This window comes from Ornithodoros turicata, chromosome 9 (genome assembly GCF_037126465.1).
Source record: "Ornithodoros turicata isolate Travis chromosome 9, ASM3712646v1, whole genome shotgun sequence".
Taxonomy (NCBI): domain Eukaryota; kingdom Metazoa; phylum Arthropoda; class Arachnida; order Ixodida; family Argasidae; genus Ornithodoros; species Ornithodoros turicata.
The window spans coordinates 37,977,336-38,000,653 of record NC_088209.1 but is presented as its reverse complement, the minus strand read 5'-3'; the positions used below and the strand labels follow the sequence as shown (position 1 = coordinate 38,000,653).

The window sequence follows — 23,318 nt, the reverse complement described above, 5'->3', positions numbered from 1 at the left end:
CTCCAGTGTTTCTGTGCTCCAGTGGCTTCCAAATGTCCAAATATCTACTCGGCAGTTTCGAGTGTAGAGCGCACTCTATACTTAGAGACGAGCGAAGTACTCGTGTATCAGACAGGAAGATAATCTGAAGTCGTATTCCTGATCCAGTCCGGGAACGATAACGAACTTCGAAATAGAATAAGATCCTACAGGAAAGGCGGGCCGAATGACCAGCGTGTCGCCGTAGTGGTACGGGTATGCAGTCACCTCATAGTTCCTGTCTAGCCCGCGACGCGGCGCCACAGGGCTGCTCGAGCTAGGACAGCTAGGGGTCTACAATGCCTGATTACCGGGTGAATGCTATGCTAGCTCCAGAATATGCTCGAGAGTAGAGAGCTACAGCAGAGGGGGAGCTCTGGTATCCTACAGGAGCACGAGACATGTGGCGCGTCATGTGAACAACGAACTAGGCACATGTGATTCTGGTACTAGAATATTCCAGAAAAATTTCTGCCATGCAATTATAGAAAAGAAAATAATAACCAGAATCTTTTTATACGTCAATGGTGTGCTTTGCAACTTGAGTGTTAACTTTGCTACACACTTTCTGTACTTCCGTAACGCCGATAAAGGCCCGGCCCAGGACGGTAGCCATGTGGGGGAGGTAAATATTGCTTGCAGCACCGCGTGTCGGAGATTTTCGGCGCACGTCAAAATAACCCTAAGTGGTCGAAATTATCCGCAGTCCTCTATCCTGCGGCACGTGCAGCATATCGCCACACAAATACGCTGACTCACTTTGCGTGTAAATCTACTCCCAATTATTATTATTATTAGTAGTAGTATTAATTGTGCTCCACGTGTTCATCCGAACTACCTGAATATATACCGGACTGTCGTGAGAATTGGTCAATTATTAAGGGGAAAGTAAAGCTTCTTGTCTTCAGAAAACAAATGGTGCCTTATACTGGTGATGCCTGCGTTAAAAAAAAGAAAAAAAAACATGTGTGACTGACATTACATTGCTAAGCTTTAATTAACAGCCTCCTTTATCGTGTCATTTTCGTAGGGTGCTTCCAACATACTATAATGTACACAGGCCATTCCTCTTGGCGCATGTCCGCCCTGGACATAGCCAGAGTAGGCTGGATCGGGCAGATGCATGGTTCACAACTGAATTTTCTTTTATTTACATAAATATACATTCATTCATGAAAGCACGGTGGTTGACAGGGATATTTCTGACGGTACATCCATGAGCATCTCGCAGAAGACAGTCTGTACCATACACCGTACCGGTCCGGGCATAGATGACGCTGATGACGATGTCAATCTGCCTCAGCCGGTATTCAACGCTAGTGCTTTTTTTCTGACAAACTTATCATGCTTAAGTTAACTTAAAAGTAAGAGTTCATCATATGGTTCTGTGCAACACCACACGCATTATTGGATGAAACGTCACAGCAATCAGGCGAATGCTTTGGAATTTGGAATGTGCATGCGCATGACATTCAGGCGCAGACAGGGTTATCTCCGTCTTCACTAGATGGCGCAGTATGGGGACGACAGAAGTGGCGACCAGTGGGGAGACCGCACGAACGGCGCGAGCTCGTCGGTCCCACTCCGGACCGGTTTTGGTCTTTTGTGCTACCCAGTGGATTCGTTTTGATGCGTGCCGAGCGTGGTTCGCTGGAGAGCCGCTAGGACACCGACGCCTATGTGAAAAAGGACCATTCCGTGTGGGCGCCGCGAATCATCTGTGGCAATGAGCGGCGTACAGATATGGACAGATGGAGAGAGGGAACAGCGAGAAGGAGTGGGCGACAGTAGGGTTAGTATGAGTCTGCATCCTGGGCCGACGTCGGGGGAATTACACCGGCAGCGCCACCTAGCGTGTAACGTGCTGCCTTCTCGAAGAGTATTGTATCCACTGCTCTTTGAGAGGGTGACGTGGTGGATGCAGGGGCACATATGTACATGCCCAGGGTTTCAACGAGCATTAAGAGACACTCCCCGTGGCACCGCAGTCAGTGCTTTATACAGAAACATGCGGCACTGTCGTTATAACCTAGCTTTATACATTATCACAACCACCATCGAGAAATTGAATCTCTGTATGCAATCAGGACATAAGTCGTTCGACTTATCCCCTTTTTAGTATTTTGGCTGCAATGACATCTACGTATGTACTTGTCAAAGAAAATTTAGAACCGTATTGTAATTTACTGGCCCGCTACAGCTGGGTAAGAGACGGCAAATACATGTGTGCCAATGGGACACAGTCAGATCAGGCCTCTTTTCTACACACGCATGCTAATTGGTTAGCTTAAACTTCGCTACGATGCGGACAGGAGCTTTGACTTCCACTCGAGAAGCGAAAAAGGAGATATGTCACGCTTATAACGGTATAATCACACACCAGGAAACGGTGGTAACAGGACATATACTACAGTTGCATTTGCGTTATTCGGGGAGACCCAGTGTTCACTTGGAGTTTCCTCGGTTTGATATTTTTCGGCTTATCGAGGGAACAGGTGACCATTTGAAGCGAATACCCTGACCGAAACAAAAGGGAACTTGGCGCCGGCTACTACGTTTTGATACAGACCCCTCATAAAACGGGTCATATATTCAGTATCAATGAGGCTTCCCAACTTTTCTGCCTCTGAGCTAGTCGTATTGGCGAATTGCTATTATCACGGTAACGTTGCTGCGACGTGGCCACTCAAAAACTCATCGGCACTTGCGCATCGCCAAGGCGCTTGTCTGCAATTTCCCTCGACTTCAGCTGCTTTTTTTGGCAGATTCCCTGACAAATTCCCTGAGCTTTCCAGTCGTATCAAAATTCCCTGACAGTTCCCGGTTTTCCAGGTTGGTAGGCACCGTGTTATCCCCTTATTGCATACAGAGTTTCGATTGTGCACTCTTGAGCAACTTGTTGACTTTGCAGCGTTTCTCCTTCACAGCACGGAGACGCGCGCGAATGACATTCATCAACATTACTTGAGTTCTTCGGGTGAAATATAACTTAAACGCGCGATGCTTATCGCACTATCACTGTAGGTCCTCGGGCTATCTTGTCACAAGTGGCAGCAGGTCACTCCGTTGGCGTAGCTGGTCACCGTGCTTCCATTGGATACAGTCTTTGGCACTGTCTTCTTCTCGTCAAGTTGCACACTGTTCGGCTGTACGTTTTTGTCTTTGGGGACAGCACGGTCAAAGATGATCTTGTCTAGGTTCACTGTGGGACACTCGCAGACGAGGAAGAATAGGTAGGCGACAAGTATGGTGATCGCAGAATGTCCGAAGAAGTCCCTCACCTGAAAGAGGCAAATAATTTGTGGCTTACAGGGATGTGCCATATGTGCATGTGGCGCCATGTTTCTCGCATTGTTTCTCCTGATAATGCTCCGGGGTCCTCCAAGTGACGTTTCTGCCGTTGCGGGCCCCCGCCCGGTAGCCCGGCAGTGGGGAACGCGCCTCAACTCAAACTGTATGAGACGCCCGCACAGCTGCGGCATTCCTTTTCTCTAGATCGCAACCTCATTGGTTCTTAGGGAGTCGCGTTTTCTCGGGAATTCCGGCATACTCACAAGATCCGGAGTCTGCTCCTGTCATGTATTCCGTCGAATAACACTCAGACTACGCCACAATTTCGCGTGAAATTTTCGATACCGTTGGTCAGTGGTCCACGAGGAATAAAATGCTACGATAGTTTCGGTATCGGGTGGAACGGATGCGACCCTCCCAATAAGTGCTGCAGTGATACTGCAAAGCGTAACATGCACTCCAATGACGAACGGAGCACTAGGCGATGGCCACAAAACAAAATGGATCTATTGAAACGTGATGAAACAACGCGTATGTATCGTTGTTCTAAAGTGTTCGACTGCATCGAAGTAATATAAATCACATACCATGGTCCAGTGATCCAAGTACAAGTTCATTCTCGATGATAGCGGCCTTACGGCAATCACAAGCACGTGTAGCATATAGCCGGCGAACGACAGCCTGCTCAGGGGAACAAAGAATGGGTGGCTGAGTAACCCATTTACCCATCCTGCAAGTAAACCGTGAAGCACAACTGTGAAATCCGAAGGACATTTAGCCCATGCCACATCCTCGGCGACGGAAAACAAGGTGGGCGAAAATATCTTACTGGCTTGTCCCGTACTGCAGACAAAGATAACCCAGGTGAGGCAGAGTCCCCAACCAATACGGTGACCAATGAAGTGAAAAGCGCTTGTAAAGTTGGTGTAGGGGGCGCCATTGTTCCACCCGTACGTTGAAAACAGGATTGCGAGGCCTGCTGGCCAAGCAAGTGCCCACGTCGCGTAGTAGAGGACCTGCAGGTGAAAAACAGAACATAAAACATCGCGTTTCTCGCACATTATTAGTCTCGCAGCTGCGGCGCGGACTTAGCTCTGAATGTGCGTGGCTTCGAAGGTGTCTACGAGACCGGTGAGCTTACCGTTCTCGTAGACACCCAATACTCCCAATAGACACTGTGGACACCCAATAAAGCAATGCAGGTGAAACAGTAAAGTAAACAGTGAAACAGTGGCGACTGAACGTGCATGTCGGATCCGGCATAGGTGTTGCTTCAATGCCGCCTCGTATAACGTTCGGTTCAGTGGACTTGGGGATGCCCACTACCACTTTCGGATTGTCGTGGCGTGTCCGCGATGTCCTGGTGGACGATCTCGAAGCATAGGGTAACGTCACAAAGAGTCATAGCTGTTACCGTGGGTACAAGGAGCACCCCAATGAAGCCTATACTGAGGGATGCTCGCATGTTTTCTGTGGTGGGTGGTCCTCTTGGACTACCCGAAATCCCAGAGCAAGAGGGACTCTCCTCCCACTCCTGTGCCACCCTCTCCTCAACCCTCTTTCACCCTCCCCTGTGAACACCGAGCCGCCATTCCTGAGCAGGCTGACCGCCACACCCCCAACATCACCCCATCAAGCATTCACTGAGAACTAGGGAAAGCCAATATTGGTCGCACGGTATGTTGGATTACTTCGCCACAGGCCTTTCTGTTAGGAGAGGCTGCACTACAGGTTTTCCCGCCGATTTTAATCCAAGCGCCATCGAAATTAATCCATGTGCCATGCAAACTTTATGGGGCATGGATTAATCTAGCTGGCACTTGGATTAAAATCACCGGGAAAACCTGTAGTCCGAAGACCCGATGCTTGGTTGGTTAGGCTATACATAAACTGCTAGTGCAGCGAAGAACCGCAGTGTTGAGCGCGCTCAGGGTATAGGGAAACAACCAATCTGAACGCAAACCGAAACGAGGCTCCTAGATGTTGAGAACTTGAGAACTATGGCGCTGGGCGCGGAGTGGAAGTGTTAGCGAAGGTGGTCTTTACGTTAGCCAACGTGTAACTTCGTTCTGAATACTGTTATTATGCGGCAAAGAGAAATGACGCGAGACCATAGGGACCGTTCAGCACGCAGGAACCGTTCAGGTCTTCGCAGGATCGCTGTTTTTTTTTTTTTTTTTTTGGGGGGGGGGGGTTGCATGTGTTGAAATGCGACCTACACAGTGGATGGATGGATGATGTTAAGCATGGTTGAAGTTTGGTAGAGAAGCTTTCACGCGACATTGTACACAGGAGAAGGTTCGATCGCCAAGGCACGTCCGCGTGCAACAGTTTTCGGCGGCACTTGCCCTCTGAGGGTTAACTTACGCTGGAGCAATGATTGCCTCGTACATTATAGCAGATGTTGTCATCCTGCCGAGTTTCTTTGAATTAAAAAGTTCAATGGTGAAAATTAATTAGGTCAACGACGCAGGGCCCCGTTGGTGCCGCCGCGGGGTGGCTCACTTAACGAATGGTACATATAGCCATTTACGGTGATTTACAAAAGTAATTACCCTATTTTGTTAAAAAAAAAAGACGCGGTCCATAGTTAGCGTGGACGCCCTGTATAAACTGGCATGTGCCTATATAGGGTTGTTTTGTATACACGTGTTTATATTATTGCTACGGAGACAACCATGTCTCCCTAGCGCCTACTGCAGGAAGGTTATGGTTAAAAAGTATATAGTACCGTTCCAATTCGAAAATCCTTATGCCTGTTGACAATGTAGGCACACAGGATGCCCATTGCGAACGTTGGCAGATACGTCAGAGGTTTCTGGTACATGTTCTCGTAGGCTTGTGTGGTTTCGCTAAATGATTTAAAGAAGACAAACGTTAGTGAAGCGCTAAGAAACTTGCAGTCAAATTACTCGTGACACTCACTTGATGCCCCTTCGTGTAGTGATTACAAGGGGACCGTAGTCGTTGAGGTACGATTGCAGGAAAAGAGCGATGGCGGATGCTGCCGTTATAGCTGCCGTGGCTGGAACGCCGTACTTTGGTTTCCTGAAAGAAGGGAAAATAAATATCAACTAAAGGTTGAAGATGGAAGAGAATAAGCATGAGCGTTTCTTACACTTACAATGCTACTAGGGCCGCGAATACAATCAGGAGCAGGAACAACTGGTAGTCTGCGCTCAGGTACCAAAGGTGCGGCATACACTGTGAATAGCACATTGAATATATTCACACGAGTGAACCAAACACAACATAGCATCACGGCTACAACGCTGCGTGTTCACGGTGATTATACACGGACTGCATGCATGCCTGCTGCAACCGAAGTTTGCGCAAATGGATATACCATATCATGACTACAACACTGACACATCAATGTTTTTCTTTTTCCAATCAGTCACGTACAATCCAGTCAGTCAATCGATCGATCGAGTACACAGAGATCAATGGGTTGTGACACTTCAATGGATGCGGTTCATTGCATCACGCCCGCGTTGTATTCTACACGCCAGTGCATTGGTGAAAATTGATTGAACGAACTTCAGCGTCAAGCTCTGACGTCAGAGGTATTACACGAGAACGTCGGCCATTCCGATGTGTTCTCGGAGGCACGTGACTGTCTCATTGGCGGGAAAGCTGGCCATGATGTCAGGGCCGGAGAAGTTTCTGAATTTGCGCTTTCGGATTCGTTATAACGAAGTGGAGAAAGTTCGATACAATTGAATGCCCTGCAAAACAGTGACAGCGGCATCGGACGCGCACAGAAACACTGCGGGAGTCTTTAAAAAGGGATTCGGGAATAGGGAAACAAGTCTTGGTCATGGGCACCTTTGGCAGCCTTTTAATTTAGACGTCACAAAAGAATATTTGATTTACGTGAAAGCGCCGGAGCGAAGATAAGGACAGACAGATGTTGACACGGGACGAGCGCTAACTTCCAACAGTTTTATTCTGGGACGATTCCCGCGCCAACGTCTGTCTGTCCTCGTCATTGCTCATGGAAAACTAACAAGCCAAATGATTATATATTCTAAAAAGGACGTGAGCTGGATCATTCGTATGGATTTCCATCGGCACTCGGTTCGTCCGGGACTGCGCAGAATTTCGAGTGACGCGATTATTCGAGTAAAGTGGGTTCGTTGTAACGACACAACATCAACAATAAATGAATGAACGAAGAGTGACGATGTCATGGGATGCTTCGTTCGAAGGTTTAATATACCGCCGTATTTTTTTGTAAAAATCTAATCAGCTTATCTACTTTTCATAAAACCGTACAGATTCAGACTTCTTGTTTTTGTTTTGCCGTTGTATTAGATATACGTGATGAACGCGGCGGTGCTTACAATTTTTGTCATCTCCCTGTAGTTGCTTGTATAGGTGATTGAGTCCCACCAGTAGTTCGCACAGTTCTCCACCATAACCCAAAGGAGCTCGTCAACGGTCGGGCCCGTCACCACGAGCGGGTACAAGAAAAAGAGACCAACGAAGAACAGGGCTGGCACTGTCAACCTGCGCATCATGAGTTCAGATAAGCTTTCGTCCAGCGAGAGCGGCACACAAAAGTTCAATAGACTCTCTCACCTGATGTATCTCCGAACGATCGCCAGAGGAATGGATTTAAAGAATGGGACATGACGGTTGGCGATCATTCCTTGCGTGACTAAGAATGCGCTGTAAAAACAACAGTCACAGTGGTCACATTGTAACACTCAAACGCAATTCAAACAGTGACCACTTATACCGTCCACCTTTATTCCATCATGTAACTTACCCGATAAAGAAAAATGTTTGCAGTGCAAGAAAGCCATTCATTATGAGCGAGAAGGAGACATCGCTGATCGCTTCCAGCGCTCCTATTCCTCTGCCTGTGGAAATGAAGTGGAATGAATACGGCTCTTCAAGCTCACAGTGCATATTGAGTACTACTGACCTATGAAGTTGGGACTGTGGGAGCTATAGCTATGTCCGATTAGGACCCAGAGGAAACTGAAGACTCTAATCCCGTGAAGACAGCGCAGCCTGCGAGCGCTGCTGTTGGGTTCGGTCTTGGTTTTCATCAAAATTTCGGTGTTCGTCACAGCCGAGAAGGCCAATAACATCCTCAGTGGGAGTGCTGAAAAGTTGGTGATGACTAGATTAGATTAGATAGGAAAAGGAAAAAAAAATAAAGGTAACTATCTCGGCGCAGCCGCAAGTGTCTTGGGCCTCAAGAAGGAGCTGACATTAGTGTCATTCACATGACATGACATGACATATGTCCACACGAGTGACAACCTCACGGAATATTCTAGTGGAAGAAAAAGCGAAAACACTGCCTACGGAGCCGAAGTTCCGGTCCGTGTCTCGTGGAGCATTCACACGGTGCCGGTGTATCGGGAGTGGCGTACTGCGCTCTTAGCAGACGACACCGTCAGCGTCTTTTCTTCCCGTCTGCTACAGAATATCTTATGACTGTGTCGTAGGATATTCCCCATTGTTAGCAGTGTACGTGAAGATGGGACAGTGTGCGCTCGTGCTCACGTGACAGCAGAAAGTGACGACGTTTTACGCATCTTCCGTTGGAGTATTCAAGAGAATGTCACTCGTCTGAATTCATGGTTAACGTTGAATTCAGTATTTGAAGGGGGTGTTGCCTTCCTTTGGAGATTTACCTATCTTAAAGGTGCACTAAAGTGCAAAATTTCTTCTCCTGGAGTGAAAGCTGTCATCACGTTGATATCAACACAAAAAGGAACAGGTTCCGCCCGTTACGTCGCTCGCGATTTATGAGCGAAAGAAACTGCAATTTATACCTTCATTATCCCTTTCAAGACGCGCACGAGACAATGGGGAGCGTACACTCTCATTGGTCTCCGCAAACGATTCGTCTCCTCATCGTGGGATGTCATTTGAGGAGACCAATCCAAGCCCTCTCCGCATTGTCGCACCATAAGGAGAGGGAGAGGTAAAGCGTACAAATATTTGCACTATAAGCCCATGCCACCATTTCATATTAGTTTCAATGCAGTAGTAACTAGATCAGTGTCATCATCATCATGTCTGTCGGTGCGAGACAGCGATTCGGTAACATCTCAAAGGCCATCGCGATGCACTGAAGCTCGGGACTGGGTCGAAGGAACATCGGAACGTACAGAGCACGTACATCGATGTTGCAGGGACCTGCACGATACAGTACTACTGTGCATGGCCAACACTAGTGAATATAGATTGAACAGTCCTGAAGCGTATGTACGCTGCCTCGGAAGTGTAAAACGCTGTTTGCTGTTTTTCCTGCAGTTGTATACGCGGGGATACAGGGCTAGCGGTCTAGCTACTCTATCCGCGGTTGCCCAACGTGGTCTTCCAACCTGTTACGCAGTCTGAGCAGTAAGTACCGCCACGAATTGGCGAGCGGCCATAGGTAAGGGAGGAGCAAGACTAATGAAGCGTACGCTCTCCATTTGAAATTCTGGCACATTAAAGACAGTCAGCCGTACGTAGTACAAGTGGGACTTCTAGAAGCGCACAATCGGACGAAAGCGCGTACGCTAGGCTATGTAATTTTCTACAAGGACGACGCAGATTACAAATATGGCTCTTTACAAATGTTCGACCAGGAAGTTAGAAGAGGTCATGGACGAGCCGTGACACGAAAGAAGGTCCAGCATCCAAACAGTGGCGTAAGGCACCTGCATATTTTTTTTGTGGGCGCAGGGCATAAGCTCCGCCAATAATGGAAAATACCCAGGTCTTAGCGCTCCCATTGTCTAGTGTAGATTAAAACCAAACTCTACTAAATCCGGCTCAATCGTGATCTCACGTGGGGCATCCGCGGAGTAGTGTAACTAAAGGACATGGGAAGAGTCGACGCTCTGAAGCGTTAGAAAAAGCTTCTTTGATGGGGCAGCCTATAGGGTTTACGTAACGGTCAGTTCGTACGTCATGTTTGACATTGCAAAACAATACTCACGTCTTTGTCGTGGCTTTACGTGCAGTTCGTACCTTCTCTCCCGTATGTAGATGTCAATTACCGAAGAAATCCCGACCATAAAACACAAGAGGCCGAGCAAAGCACTGTAATAAAGTAAGACACGCATGATGTGAGCTTACACCTCTCCAGTGTAGGTCTTTTCGGTGTTTTAGTGTGTATCTAAAAAGAGAGAGTCATGACACCACGCTAGGACTTGAAAAACTCTACAAAATGGTGTGATATTAAGTGGAACTAGCGTACATGTCCTGTTGGGGTTAATGTGTGATGTTTCCTGCGCGAGAAGAGCAAGCACGATAGACATAATAGGTGACGCGATAATCGCGCGATAAATAAACCCCTCTTCCTCAGTTCCTCTTTTTTTTTTCTTTGTATGTATGTATGTATGTACGTACCAGAAGTGCAAGTGAATGGATGCTATTGGTAATTGGGGAACGCCTATCTTGTGGACTCGCAAAGTTGAGACGCCATTTTTGTACCATAAGTGCAAGTGGATGGATGCGATTGGTAATTGGGGAACGCCTGTCTTGTGGACTCGTAACGTTGAGACGCCATTCTTGTACCATAAGTGCAAGTGGATGAATGCTATTGGTAATTGGGGAACGCCTGTCTTGTGGACTCGTAACTTAGAAGCGCCATTGGTTGCCACAGCACATGTATCTGTGGCATGCCTTGCACGTCACCGTCACTGCTACTTTTATTTGTTGTTAAAAATATTTACTATTCACCATTATTTACTTTGTCACTTCCGTTGCTTCGTTCTGATAAGCGCCAGACTGTTTGCAGACGCTTACGGGGAGGTCACAACTGGTATTGCAGGACGGCGCACGGCGCACTCTCAACGCGTTTCAGGGGAAAGGAGAGACGCCCAAAGGCTAGCCGGGATGAGAGAAAAGTGTGGTGCAAGTCACGTACGAATAAAAGATTATTTTAGCGTCGCGGTTGAAAAACAAGTGTAGCTTCGAGAGCGCAGGCTTGAGCACATATAACATCGTTTCAATTTCGAAACTGTCCTTCGAAGCAGATAATTGTAAATCCGGAAAACTACCCGTAACTGGTAAACTACGACTACGACTACGACTGGTAAACTGGTAACTATACGAGTGCAACCGGAAAACTGCGAGCGAGCGTCATGCAATTGGCCCCCTGAGAGAAATAAACCCTAATTTACGCCTTTGCGTCTTTCTCTCTCCTTCCCTAGGGGACCGACAATGCGGAACAGGGTCTCATTGGCCTTCTGAAACTGCTAGTCCAATCATCGTGGAATGTTGTTTGAGAAGACCAACCCCATGCCTCTCCGCATTGCTTCTTTAGAAGAAGAGAGAGAGAAAGCAAAGCGTACATATCTTTGGAGTTTAGTGCCCCTTTAAATTGCACGTATCCATTACGAGACTTAATGTAGAGATCGTCGGCCAATCAGGATACGCGCGGGTGACCTTGACGTGACCCATAGTCCGTCACCAACTTGTCGCTTATCGGAGCAAGGCTTTAACGCATATAGTAGGGTGCGTAGTTGAGCGCATACCAAGCACACGTGGTTGCATGCATTTGCTACCAACAGTGATCTGCAGTACCAGCAGTGCTCATGAAGGGCAAATCCCGCCGGTTGTACTTAATGCCAGGAATCTGAGGTTTATATACACTCCCTCGCCGTTGTTCTGCTTGTGCTACTCCTTCTAGTACAAGCAATATTTCGCCAAGGTGCGATTCTTATTTCATTTACCGAACCCATTCATCAGGTAGACCCTGCTTGTTTCGTTTTGCTTTTTGTGTGGTTTCTCTTCCTTTTTTAAATGCCTCTTAGTAATCTCGAGCTAGGTTTCTTTTTTTCTACTTTCTTTTCTATTCACGAGTACTGGAGTAGCCTGACCTGACTTTATCGGGTGTCACATCACCGTATTTTTTTATATCTCGATCGATCGATCGATCAATGAGGTTCGACTTCAATATGTTTGTCACATACACTAATAATGGTGGAGTAGCGCGTGATAACATTTACTTACAACATTGCCACCTGGACCGTTGTCAGTTGAACTGGCTTGTCCACAGTACACCCTTTAACGCTCACGATTATCCCGTACTTCTTGACGACTGAAATGAGGACGTAAGCTACAGCTGGGACGTACAGTGTGTGTGTGCAGATAAGGCAAAGTGGCATTTGCACACGTAACTCGTTATCTACTTACCCTACGAACTTCCGATGGCCCCCAATAGAGCGCATTTATGCTTGCGAAATCCACAGAAAAACCGCGGAAGCCATACTCAAAGTATAAAATAAACAAAGCGAAGGCAACGTCGTCTTCCGTGCATTACAGTAGGATAACATGGCGGCCTCGAGAGAGAGCTGTATTCAGGTACCGCTAGGGGAGCTCTGGGTGCAGAAACCGAAACGACGTCCCACACTGATGCTCACCTGTAGTGCCCCTAGCGGTACCTGCACCCAACTCACCTGAGACCGCCATGCTGCCCTATTCTAATGCACGGAAGCCTATGTTTACGTCGGTCCGTTTATTTTTTACGCCGAGTATATGGCTCTAACGATTTTTTTTGCAGCTTTCGCAAGCATAAATGCGCCATCGTGCGCCACCGGAAGTTCGTCAGTTGAGCAGACAACGAGCTAAGTGCGCAAATGCCACTTAGGTTTATCTGCACACACGTTGTAGTTGAGGAGAGGATGCAGTTAAGAATGGCCGTCGAGTACTTACACTTCTCAGCAATGTACCTCAAATCATGGGGCGAGCACTTGGAAGGCACACAAACGGACAGAGGCATCCCGCCGACTGCGTCTGTCAGTCTCGGATCTGAAGGGAGTTCGTTCATGCCTTGAATCCTGGCGAGGAACTCCGTAAGATTGCCAATATTTTTAAGGTGAACCTGAAGCAAACATATGCCGTTATAGCGCACGGTTTTGATTGGACGAGAAAGCCCGAAGGGGTGTGGCCAATTACGTTCTTACGCGGAAGAGCGGGTGTTGGGACATGAACTTTTCCACCAGCCCAATGGCGAATTGGTCGATGGAGTCGGGTCTGAAGTAAATGGTGCAGTACTGGCCGCGGAAATCTTCTTCGTCGGACTCGTCCTTGGGTGCGCGTATGGAACGGCACTCGTCGTAGGCTCCATTGGCTCCAGTGCTGAATTCCAGAAGACCCGCGGGGGGTCGCCCCATGGAGTCGATGACTGAAATAAAGTGAGTGAATCGGAAATTTGAAAACGGTGCGGGTTCTTGCATGAACCTGATCTATGCTAGCGAAAAATCCTAATCGATCCACTACGCCGCATTTTTCATGGCAAAGTAAAAATGTTTATAGCGCGTTGTCGGTCGTATGGTTCCGCATATGGTACTTAGGAGCAACAAAGTCTCTAGTCACATCACCGGCATATCACGCTTGTCTACTGCTTTACAATACCTTTAACCTTCGGCTTATCTCTGCTGGAAGGCGGTCTACATGGTCATAAGATCAGCGCCCCATCCAATCACGTCCATCGCTACAAAACACGTGGTGCTCCGACGCGAATGCCCTCACTCTTTTTGCGACGGAGATGTGCGTGGTTTCGGTGTCGGTAAAATTTGGACTGTTTCACACCAGGCGTCCTTCGACCGATTTTATCGCAGTTTTGACAATCGATTATTATTATTATTATAAATGTTATTATTACTATTATTTTGAGTGGCATATCACGCGTGTGCTATGAGAGCTAATATTTATAAGCAACCAGCTTCTTAATGACACCAAACAATGTTAGCGGTTTATTTGTAAATCTTTGTTTGTAAATCTCACTTATCAAATACAGGCCGTTTATTTTATCATTTACAGAATTTTATTAAAATGCTATAAGAACAGCGCAGATATCTCTTTTTTATTTCCTCACATCCTCTGGACATCCTCTGGAAGGGAGTCCGTAGCTAGAAGATGGCTAATTACCTAAAATTCATTAATTAACTCTTTAATTAGGAAATTTTGGGCAAAAGCGAGATTGCAGAACGCGAGACGATCCGAAAAAGCGCGCATCATCTACGCAGGCTTATCTGGATCGGAAGGCGGCTTATCCGGCCAGCAGATCGGCACCGACCCCAATCGTCTCCATCGTTCCAAAATCACGTGACCCTCTGACGTGTATGAGCGCTGTGTTCCCGGTCGTCGCGGTTTCATCTCATTTCCATATCAGAATTCGGGTATGGGTATTTTAACGCACGTGCGTGTTTCAAGATTTGTTATACGTGGAATACGCTCTGGACGAGCATAGTTTCTCGTACTGCTATCTCGGTTTTGCCCGAAACCCCCTAATTTCAAGAGATAATGAATTTTAGGTAACTAGTCATCTTGTAGGAAGGGAGTTGCCTCAGGACAGAAGCCGCCGATATTTCGAACAGAGACTGTTCTTCTTCTGGGCCAGAAGAAGAACAGTCTCTGTTCGAAATATCGGCAGCTTCTGTCCTGAGGCAACTCCCTTCCTACATCTCTACCGGTTCGCTGGATTTCTACCCATCTATAGTCATCTTGTAGTTGCACACTTTCTTCAGTAGGATGTCCACCTGGCCGTACACTCTTAAAAAAAAGGGGGTGTATCAGACATGTACGAAATACTCAAAAATGTATTTAAAAAAATATTATAAATACTAACGCTAGAATGTAATTAAGCTAGAGTATAAATAGTACATGAAAATTAAAGGAATTAAGATAAAGTACAAAATATTACAAGAATTTGAAATACAATTAAGATACTATTTATCGTTGAACGCAAAAAGTCATCGGTCACTGGTCAATGCGGCAAGCCCCCGCTATGTGACATGAATCACCTAAACCTCCGCCCACTACGCAAGCCGCCGCTGTGTGATAGGAGTCATCTAAACACAAGTCCCAAAAAGATGACAAAGAGATACCACATGACTCCACTAAGTATATGTGACCCAGAACAAAGCAAACTTCTAGCAGGGCCCTGCTCGGCGGGGTCAGAATTCGGCGTTACCGCGTCGATAGAACCCTCACTGGCCAAGGATTAGTACACACGGGGCAAGATCTCTAAATGGGGACCTCCAAGAAGGGCCAATGTCCGGGTCAAGTCCGAGGGACTCGGGAAATTTTCACTGAACGAGCAAGATAATGGAAAGACGAGGCACAGAGAGTTTGAGAGGGAGATCCAAAATACGTAATTAGAGTATTGAGTAGAAAATACCATAAATTGTATTTGAAATAGAGTACAAATACACAAAACAAAAAGTATTGAGTAGAGTACCAAAATACCGCAAATTGCATTTAAAATACAGTATTTTAAATACAATACTCCAAATACGTACAAAATGAAGGGAGTGAAGAGACTCCTCTTTGAGAGTAAACGTACTGTCCAAAAAGGGAGTGATATACCGGGTGTTCAAAATTAAGCTTTCACTAGCACTTTATAAATAGGCGAACAAAAGAAAACTGGTGCTATTTTTTCTGTTCCTTGAGTAAGAAACAGGTGCTACATAATTAGCAGCACCTGTTTCTTACACAAGTAGCGTAAAGTCATCATCCGGTTTCCTGTAATCGCTGTGTTTGCGTAGCGCTCGTGAAGAAAGCTTAATTTTGAACACCCTGTATGTGGCAAGGAAAGGAGTTAAAGTACACCCCCCTTTTTCTTAAGAGCGTATAACTCAGTTACAAAAACGATGTCGATGAAGAAAAAATAATAGGGAGAGATTGAATTCGTTACACGACAAATTCTGCTACTCCCATAAACAGACCCCCCACGGGTGAAAAAAGATAGAAAAGAGAAACTCCCCGCTGTCGCGATAACTGTCGGCCAAAGGCCAAATCACAATGAATCACACGGTCCTAATAGACTGAGTCCAACGCACACCTCTCTGCGCACGACGTCTGTGCTGCTCTCATAGCTTTTTTACGAAAAAAATCTGTAAACAAGGTGGAAAGAGGCGCCTACGTGCCAACGGACAAAGCACGTGTACCATCGTCCTCCAAACACGCATACCTCACTATATACCCCCCCGAGGGATTCCCTGATGTATACACGAGAGGAGAGCCATCACTGGCCCTTCGTAATGATCGCATTCTTGTGGCCTTGGTCCTGGAGCAGTGAGTAACAGCGCCAGAGTTACACCCGGCGCGTCGGCACGTGGCATCGCTGATGATGTTGGAAAGTACACAACGGAACAAGAACACTGCAAGGAATATCCAAGCTCGTCAGCGATGTGACTGAGATATCTATGTATGCGCCTGTTTTTGATTTTTCGTAATGCCTTTTGCATATCTCATTCTGCATCTTCCACGTGGCCGAATGCCTTCTTCGTGATGTCGTCTTTTGCGTCGTGGCGGTGGTGGTGATGATGGATAGAAGAAAAAAAATGGGGGGGGGGTGAGTCACGACTAAATCGGACTGGCTACCCCAATACACCTACTTAGAGCAAAAAGAAGAAAAAGAAAAAAAGTTGGTAACCATGAAAAAGCAACGCCATCAGTGTGAGTCTGCACCCCTCTGTAAACTCCCAACCGTGCTTAGATGTCAATAAAATAATTGTTTCCTCGCACATGATACGCAACGAAGCGCGACACTTGGAGATTTCTGCGGCTGGGAGCCTTGACGACGCTTCGCATGATGGGATTCAGTATTTAAATCCTCACGTTACCAGAGTGGATACGGAAAAACCCAGCGGAAGTCCACACGGGGAATAACCGCACAGGTGACCCCCCTGAGATGATTATCTCGTGCGAACTTGACCCACGAGCTTTGGTTCATTGTGTCTGAAGCGGCAATGAGCAGGAAGCAGAGATTGAGTAGTGCATGCATTTGAGTCTCGATAATGAGTAATGCTAATGCATTGCATTATGTCTAGAAGTAATTAGTAATGTGCTGCCATTAGATTTTGGCCGGGTAACACGTCATGACATTACTCATTATGTATACTTGAGCCGAAAATTGAGGCATGGTCTAAAGCCAGTTATGAATTGTGTCTTGTCTAGTACGGACAAGGAAGGCCCGCCCCAACTGGGTTTTCCGAAGACTTTCCAGGTGAATGTCGGTACAGTTCCCCCTGAAGTCGGCCCAGGACTCACCACCATGTACCCCACTGCTGTCCCCTCTTCATTTGTCCACATCTGTACGCCGCTCATGGCAACAGTTGCTTCGCAGCGCGAACACGGAATCAAAAGAAAAAGAAAAAAGAGGCCACACGCTGGTCTTTCTAGCAACCTTTGTCATCGAGTCCAAGCGGAGTCTTCGAACACCAACTCCTTCTACGCTGAAATTAATCTTATCTGTGGTTGCTGATTTAGATTAGACATACTGCGCTCATTTCTTGACCAAATCATTCGTACGTAGCGATTCCGCAGAAACTGTAATGACCCCCCCCGTAATGACCATCACCGGTAATGTGTAGAGCGCATCACGCCTCTCTATGGTACGTGCTTTCGAACACCACATGGGACAGTGTTAGCTTCTGCTGGGAAAAGTTAACGCCAAAGTAATGTCATTACTCGATGAAAGTAGTGGCGTTGTTAATGCATTATTACGCAGGAAAGAGTAAACGCGCAATGGCTACGCATGTGACTCTAATTTTACTGCTATGTTTACCTTCCCAGTCCCAAGTGACGTATATGGCTGGGGGGAAATACCTTGTACCGTACGAACAATACCTCATTTACTGTACCTTACAGTATGGTCGTGGAAGGAGGAAAAATAAAGAGAGAGAGAGAGAAAAGACGTGTTATTGCATCCCAGAAAGATTGTTTGTTGCACGAACAAAAGAACAGAACGCACTATAATATGTAAAGCATGAAAACTGTCTCTACACAACAAGTAGTTGACCTAGACATAAATGCGCACATTCCGTATTTTCCCATTGTATGCGCTTAAACTGTGAACCAGGAAAGGCACTTCACTGGAGGAAAATGGTATAGCGATATGTTACGAAAGGTACCTTATTTGGTTACATAATTCGCTGGCGCACAACTCGCTCGTTCTTTGCAAATGAAGCCTCGGGATGATAAAAGGTAGCCTTGCATTGGATCATGTTTTTCAAGGCGTTAAAAAGCACGCACAACCAGAGGTCAAGACGCTACGCAAAAAGAGCGTGTCCTATGGCACGTAGGAGAAGGAAGCAGGAAGAAGTCAAGGACATAGCGTTGCATATGTAGTTTGAAAAAAAAGAAAAAAAGAAAGGTTCTTAAAGTTACATTCGCCGTTTTCTGCGTTGCCTGGGTGCAACAGGTACGTAACTCAGAACATCATCACCAACATTGTTCTCACATTCGCACGAAGTGCTTGAACTTCAGTCTTCCATATTCGCACTTCCCTTCGCAATAATATTAATTAAAAAAATATGTGTTACGGCCGCGTAGCAACTGTAGCTACGAGCGGTGTACAGACACAGACAGATAGGGAGACTTCAGCAGGAAAGAGCCGGGAACAGTGGGGTTAGTGTGCGTCCTGGGCCGACTTCAGGAGGAGCTGTGGCGCCACTCCTCTGGAAAAACTGCCGGAAAACCCCAGACAGCACAGCCGGATGCACAACCCGCGTTAACTCACAGTCCCGGCGTGGTTAGCGATCACTTTAACCACTCTGCCGCGGGAGCTGGTTTTTCCTATATGACGTTACGCCAATAAATGTTTCTTTTTGCGCTCGAAAACACTTGCAATGAGACGCGGCAAATCAGCGGCGAATATGTAATGGCAGTGCCCTCTTGTGGGAAGGGCGCGCGTTGACGCAGTCGAAAGTGAAAGGGAAAACCGCTTTATCTCGGCGAAAGAGGCGGAGGTATCTTTAGTATCCTCGGCGGTTTCAGAGGCCGTCGTCCTCGCAGAGTCGAACAAGTCCGGTGATTTTACATACTTCAGAGTTGCTGCTGGCTTTTCCCGTTTACATATCCCCCCCCCCCCCCAATCCGGTTGTCACGTGCTCTAACAGGAATGGCAGAGGTACCTTTCGTGCTGTCATGCGGGTCGCCGAACTGTTTTTCATTATTTATGCCCCCCCTCCCCTGGCTTAGGGATAGGGCTTCTGGAATTTATCGACTTTTTTTTCCCGCTGATAATCTGTGAACTGTAAAATGAACAAAAGCGATTGCTTTAAATCGTAAGAAACAATTTATTTCCCGCAAACGTGGTAGAATTGCACGGCAACTGCAGGATAACCACAGAGGAGGCGGGAGAACCTACTTATGGACCACGCAGAGTTCATTGGGAACATTATGCTGTGTTCATTTACTGTGGAACAGCGTTTTATGAAATGTCATCCTGTTGTACTACGCACATACACAGCTTTAACCGATTACGGCAGGCGACGAAAGCAATCATAATGGATTCCCTCAAGTTCATTGGTTTCTGTAATTCTAATCTAATCTAAGTTCATTGGCACTTAGTTTCACTCTACCATATCCTGCATTGAGTTCTTGCTCTTTGCACTTTATTTTGCCCTTGTTTTGACGGACGGTATCAGTAAGAAACAGTATACCGTTGCGGTCACCCATATGGAAGTCTTGCACGCTCATGAACAGTCATTTCATAATCATTTTTCACTCGTTCATCCGTTATTCAATTATCAAATCATCATCTACCCCACCAGCCTCTGCTGGTCTCTACTATTAACCTCCCCACTGTGGAAATAGTGAGCTGGAGTTCGCGGCTCAACTCCCGTGGAACTGCAATCTCCACATTATTCTTAAACTCCAATCCAATCCAATCCAATCCAGTTTTGATCCTGGGCGCAGACACAATTGGATTGTGCAAGGTACAATACTTCGTCGTGTTTTGTACCCATTATGGAGGCTCCACAACGTGTTTTCTGCGACGCAAGCGTAACCCTGGGGAGTTCCAGCACATATCTCCTATTTTGTTCCACGCGTCCTTTCGTGTGAAGATTTCCTCAATCATTGACAAGCGATACCTACGTGCTTCCCTCTGGAGGTGAATGCCAGTCACGGCACGTCCGCCTTCGACTTTCCTCTTATAAATAGCTCACGTTAACCTCGAAGGGGACGTGAATGAAAGGCAATCTGCTTTGAACATGTCATTGGGCTACGAGGCCACACTACTACTATACTAACCTGCTACAGTTCGTACAGATCCCGACAAAAGTTTACTGAACACCAGAGCGACGTATTTCTTGGTGTCAGCGATACCCTAGCGGCGAACGGGAGTGGACACACTTACTGAGAGGTACGTCGAGTACCCGGTTACCTGTTTGCAGCAACCGTGTCGCTCAGATGACTATATACACCACTCCAGTGTTCCGTAAACTTTTGTCAGGACCCGCACGAGGTAATATAACGCAACAGAAAGGTTATACTTTTTCATTTACTGGACGGCATACACTCTTCACAACTGTCTGGGGACAAACAACCCCGCTTGGCGCGTGCCAAGTTATCCTGTGTGCAACGGCGACTGAAGATCACTCTTATCTGTGAGCGTACTAAGACAAATACACCCTTTCGCCTCGCGTAACACCTACTAAGAGGACGTTGCTGCGCTGAAATCATAGCTTTCTCTGTTATGCAGGAATAACGCACACACGCATGTATAAATAAATAGACACGGACATTGTAGGGGTATAATCAGGAATCCTACGTGCGTAATATATGGCCTTAGAATGGTGAGATATGCCAGCATGCAACAGCCCAGCACGAATGGAACACACAACACAGAACACATCCTTATCCATTGTAATAGATATGCCACCCAACGTTCATCATTGAAGGCCGCTCTCGACCGACTGGACAGTAGACCTTTTGACATTGTGAAAGTGTTAGGTGTCTGGCCCTCGAGCAGGAGTTTTTGTGACTGTTGCCGCTGTACCGTATCTTTTTTGTTGCTACTGAAGCAGGCGGACAGCGCCGCAGAAGCAGCACTCTCGTATCGCAAACGGACCAGTATTGTTCTGCTGAGAGGAGACCGCCGTTCAATTCTGCGACGTCTAGTGACTCCCCTGGCTTCCCGCCAATGGACAACCGACATTCTTCCCCCCTCTATGTTGAGCAGAGTTGATCCAACGCTCGCTTTCCGCATGCCACAAAACACCTCCCGTCGAACGCTTCATTAATGCGCCGAATGCGCCTCGATGTGGCCTTTACAGCTCAGTGGCGTTAACGTTTGAGACTAGTTGACTCTCCCACCTGCTGCTACTGTGGTGCTCTTGAGGATCGGGAGCATATTCTTCTTCATTGCCCCAACTACCAACCTTCCCGAACCACACTCCCCGAGTCTCTTCGTCAGCTGGACTCTCGCCCCTTCTCCCTATCGAAATTGCTTCGTCCCTGGCCTAATACAGCCCAGCAACGCTCTGCGATCAAAGCTCTTCTGACATTGCTGGACACCCTCGGACTTCGATCGTTATTGTGAAGGGGCTCGTTATTTTATTCCCCACTTTCCCACCAGCAATGGGGTAGAGTATCGGCTGCGGCGATGAACCTCCCCACTCTCCAAAACCAAAAATAAAGTTGCCGTTGTTGCTAATGCGCTGTCGTTGATGTTACGCATGTGTTATCGCTTTGTATATAATTGTTGCCCGGCGACTACGTTTTGGTGGGGGCGTGTGTTAGGACACGTTTCTGTCCTTTCTATGTCTTTTTTTATATTTTACTTGTGTTTTTTTTATTTTAGTTGCAGAATTGGTCGGGTGCGGAATTCAGTTTCTCCACATCTTTAAAAAAAAGAAAAAATACTTATCATGAAATATAGCCACACGGATGGTTGGGGACACAAGTGTGAAAGATATCGTCCGGAGTGTGACACAAAAGCGACGAGTATGTTGTCGTTTTCTACCAGTAAGATAGAAAAGCCTATAAACTGTTTCAACGCGGGCAGTCATACTAGCTATCGAGGGCATTTCAGTGAATAGCTCTAAATGCCTAGCTTAGAACTTCTGGTGGCGTCGTGATGGACCTATAGGGGGGCGACACCGTCACCTTTCTAGTGGGAATAACACGCCGGCCGATGTTCGGAGTTGATGGTTCTCTTCCTTAATCCTTGCCAAGAGTAGCGAACAAAACATTGCCTAACCTGTCTTAACACTTAAAAATAATAATAAGAAGGTGTACTCACATTTGAGGGCCCAGAAGTCGTAACGTCGAAGTCCAGCTCCGACCTTAAACAGACTGTTCATGCACTCCGTTGCAATGTTCTCGTCGTAGGCTAATTCCTGAACATAGGGAAGAGCCATCTTCATAAGTTTCGCGAGCGCATCTTCTATGGCAGTCTTCAAGTCTTGACGTTCTTCTGTGTCCTGGCTTTCGTCGTTTCCCAGGTCCACGGACCTGACGGCCCTGCGTCTCTCCTCACCGTCCGGCGCGCGACGATGTTCCGGAAGATGAGCTAAACACTGCGATGCGACGACGCCGATGAAGACTATCGCTGTCCACCGCACGTTCGGCACAAGCATGCTGGAAATCAGCGCGGTTACCTCCCGGTACGGAGTCAAGCGTCGGATGCCACGCTATATAATGAGATAGTCTCGTCAAGGCGCGCGCCTATTTTCTGCTCTTTATATACGTTATGGAAGCGTGTTTTGGAACGATTTGAGTAATCTATGAAAGCGTCCTTTGTTGACGTCACGTAATAGCCCTCGTGGAGAGGGCTGGCATTGACGCCGGAGAGCCCCCAGGGCGGACACATGCGGCCAGGCTTCACGCGTCGCACACCAGTCGAAGGGGGATTACCCTTTCGAACTGGTTGCCACGGCAGGCGTCCAGGGTCTCACTGGTGGATGCTATGCGTCAGCTGTGGCTGTGATGTAACGTTGAACTTTTTTCATTCGTCGCACGGTGAAGGTCGATCCGTTTTTTCGTTTTGCATACGTGAAGTATCTCATGTCATCATCATCGCCACGAAATAGACACTTTTTTTTTTGTGTGTGTGTGTGTGCTGCATGTCTTTTCTTCCTTCTTTCTTTCTTTATCGATGGGGGAAGGGTTGCTGGAGCTTTCAGATTTTTATCTTGAGGCGGTAGTGGAAATTCCATGTGTCAGCCCAGCTGGACAATGTTGTTGTTGTTGTTGTTCATCGTGCTCGGTAACTCGTATAAATGGGAAGCTGATGAAGAAGTGGTGGATAC

The 23,318-nt window shown here is 47.0% G+C and overlaps 1 protein-coding gene across 1 annotated transcript; it reads right to left on the bottom strand.

The window, feature by feature from the left end:
- Nucleotides 1-1,145: 1,145 nt before the first annotated feature.
- Nucleotides 1,146-22,728, bottom strand: LOC135367947 (nose resistant to fluoxetine protein 6-like). Its single transcript, XM_064601041.1, has 15 exons — nt 22,310-22,728; nt 13,236-13,456; nt 12,985-13,153; nt 12,283-12,370; nt 10,262-10,365; nt 8,243-8,425; nt 8,084-8,177; nt 7,894-7,983; nt 7,656-7,821; nt 6,434-6,513; nt 6,235-6,357; nt 6,041-6,161; nt 4,139-4,325; nt 3,897-4,039; nt 1,146-3,299 (listed from the first exon to the last, which is right to left on the bottom strand). The coding sequence occupies exons 1-15, from the start codon at nt 22,644-22,646 to the stop codon at nt 3,060-3,062; spliced, it is 2,346 nt and encodes a 781-aa protein (XP_064457111.1). The 5' UTR covers nt 22,647-22,728; the 3' UTR covers nt 1,146-3,059.
- Between the last annotated feature and the right edge of the window lie 590 nt (nt 22,729-23,318).

What these genes read in the sequence shown, in the direction of transcription:
- LOC135367947 (XM_064601041.1), bottom strand. Translation starts at nt 22,646, where the DNA reads ATGCTTGTGCCGAACGTGCGGTGGACAGCGATAGTCTTCATCGGCGTC. An exon ending in CTGCAGTACGGGACAAGCCA is followed by an intron (nt 4,040 to 4,138) that starts GTAAGATATTTT and finishes GTTTACTTGCAG; the next exon opens with GATGGGTAAATGGGTTACTC. An exon ending in ACTTGGATCACTGGACCATG is followed by an intron (nt 3,300 to 3,896) that starts GTATGTGATTTA and finishes TGCCTCTTTCAG; the next exon opens with GTGAGGGACTTCTTCGGACA.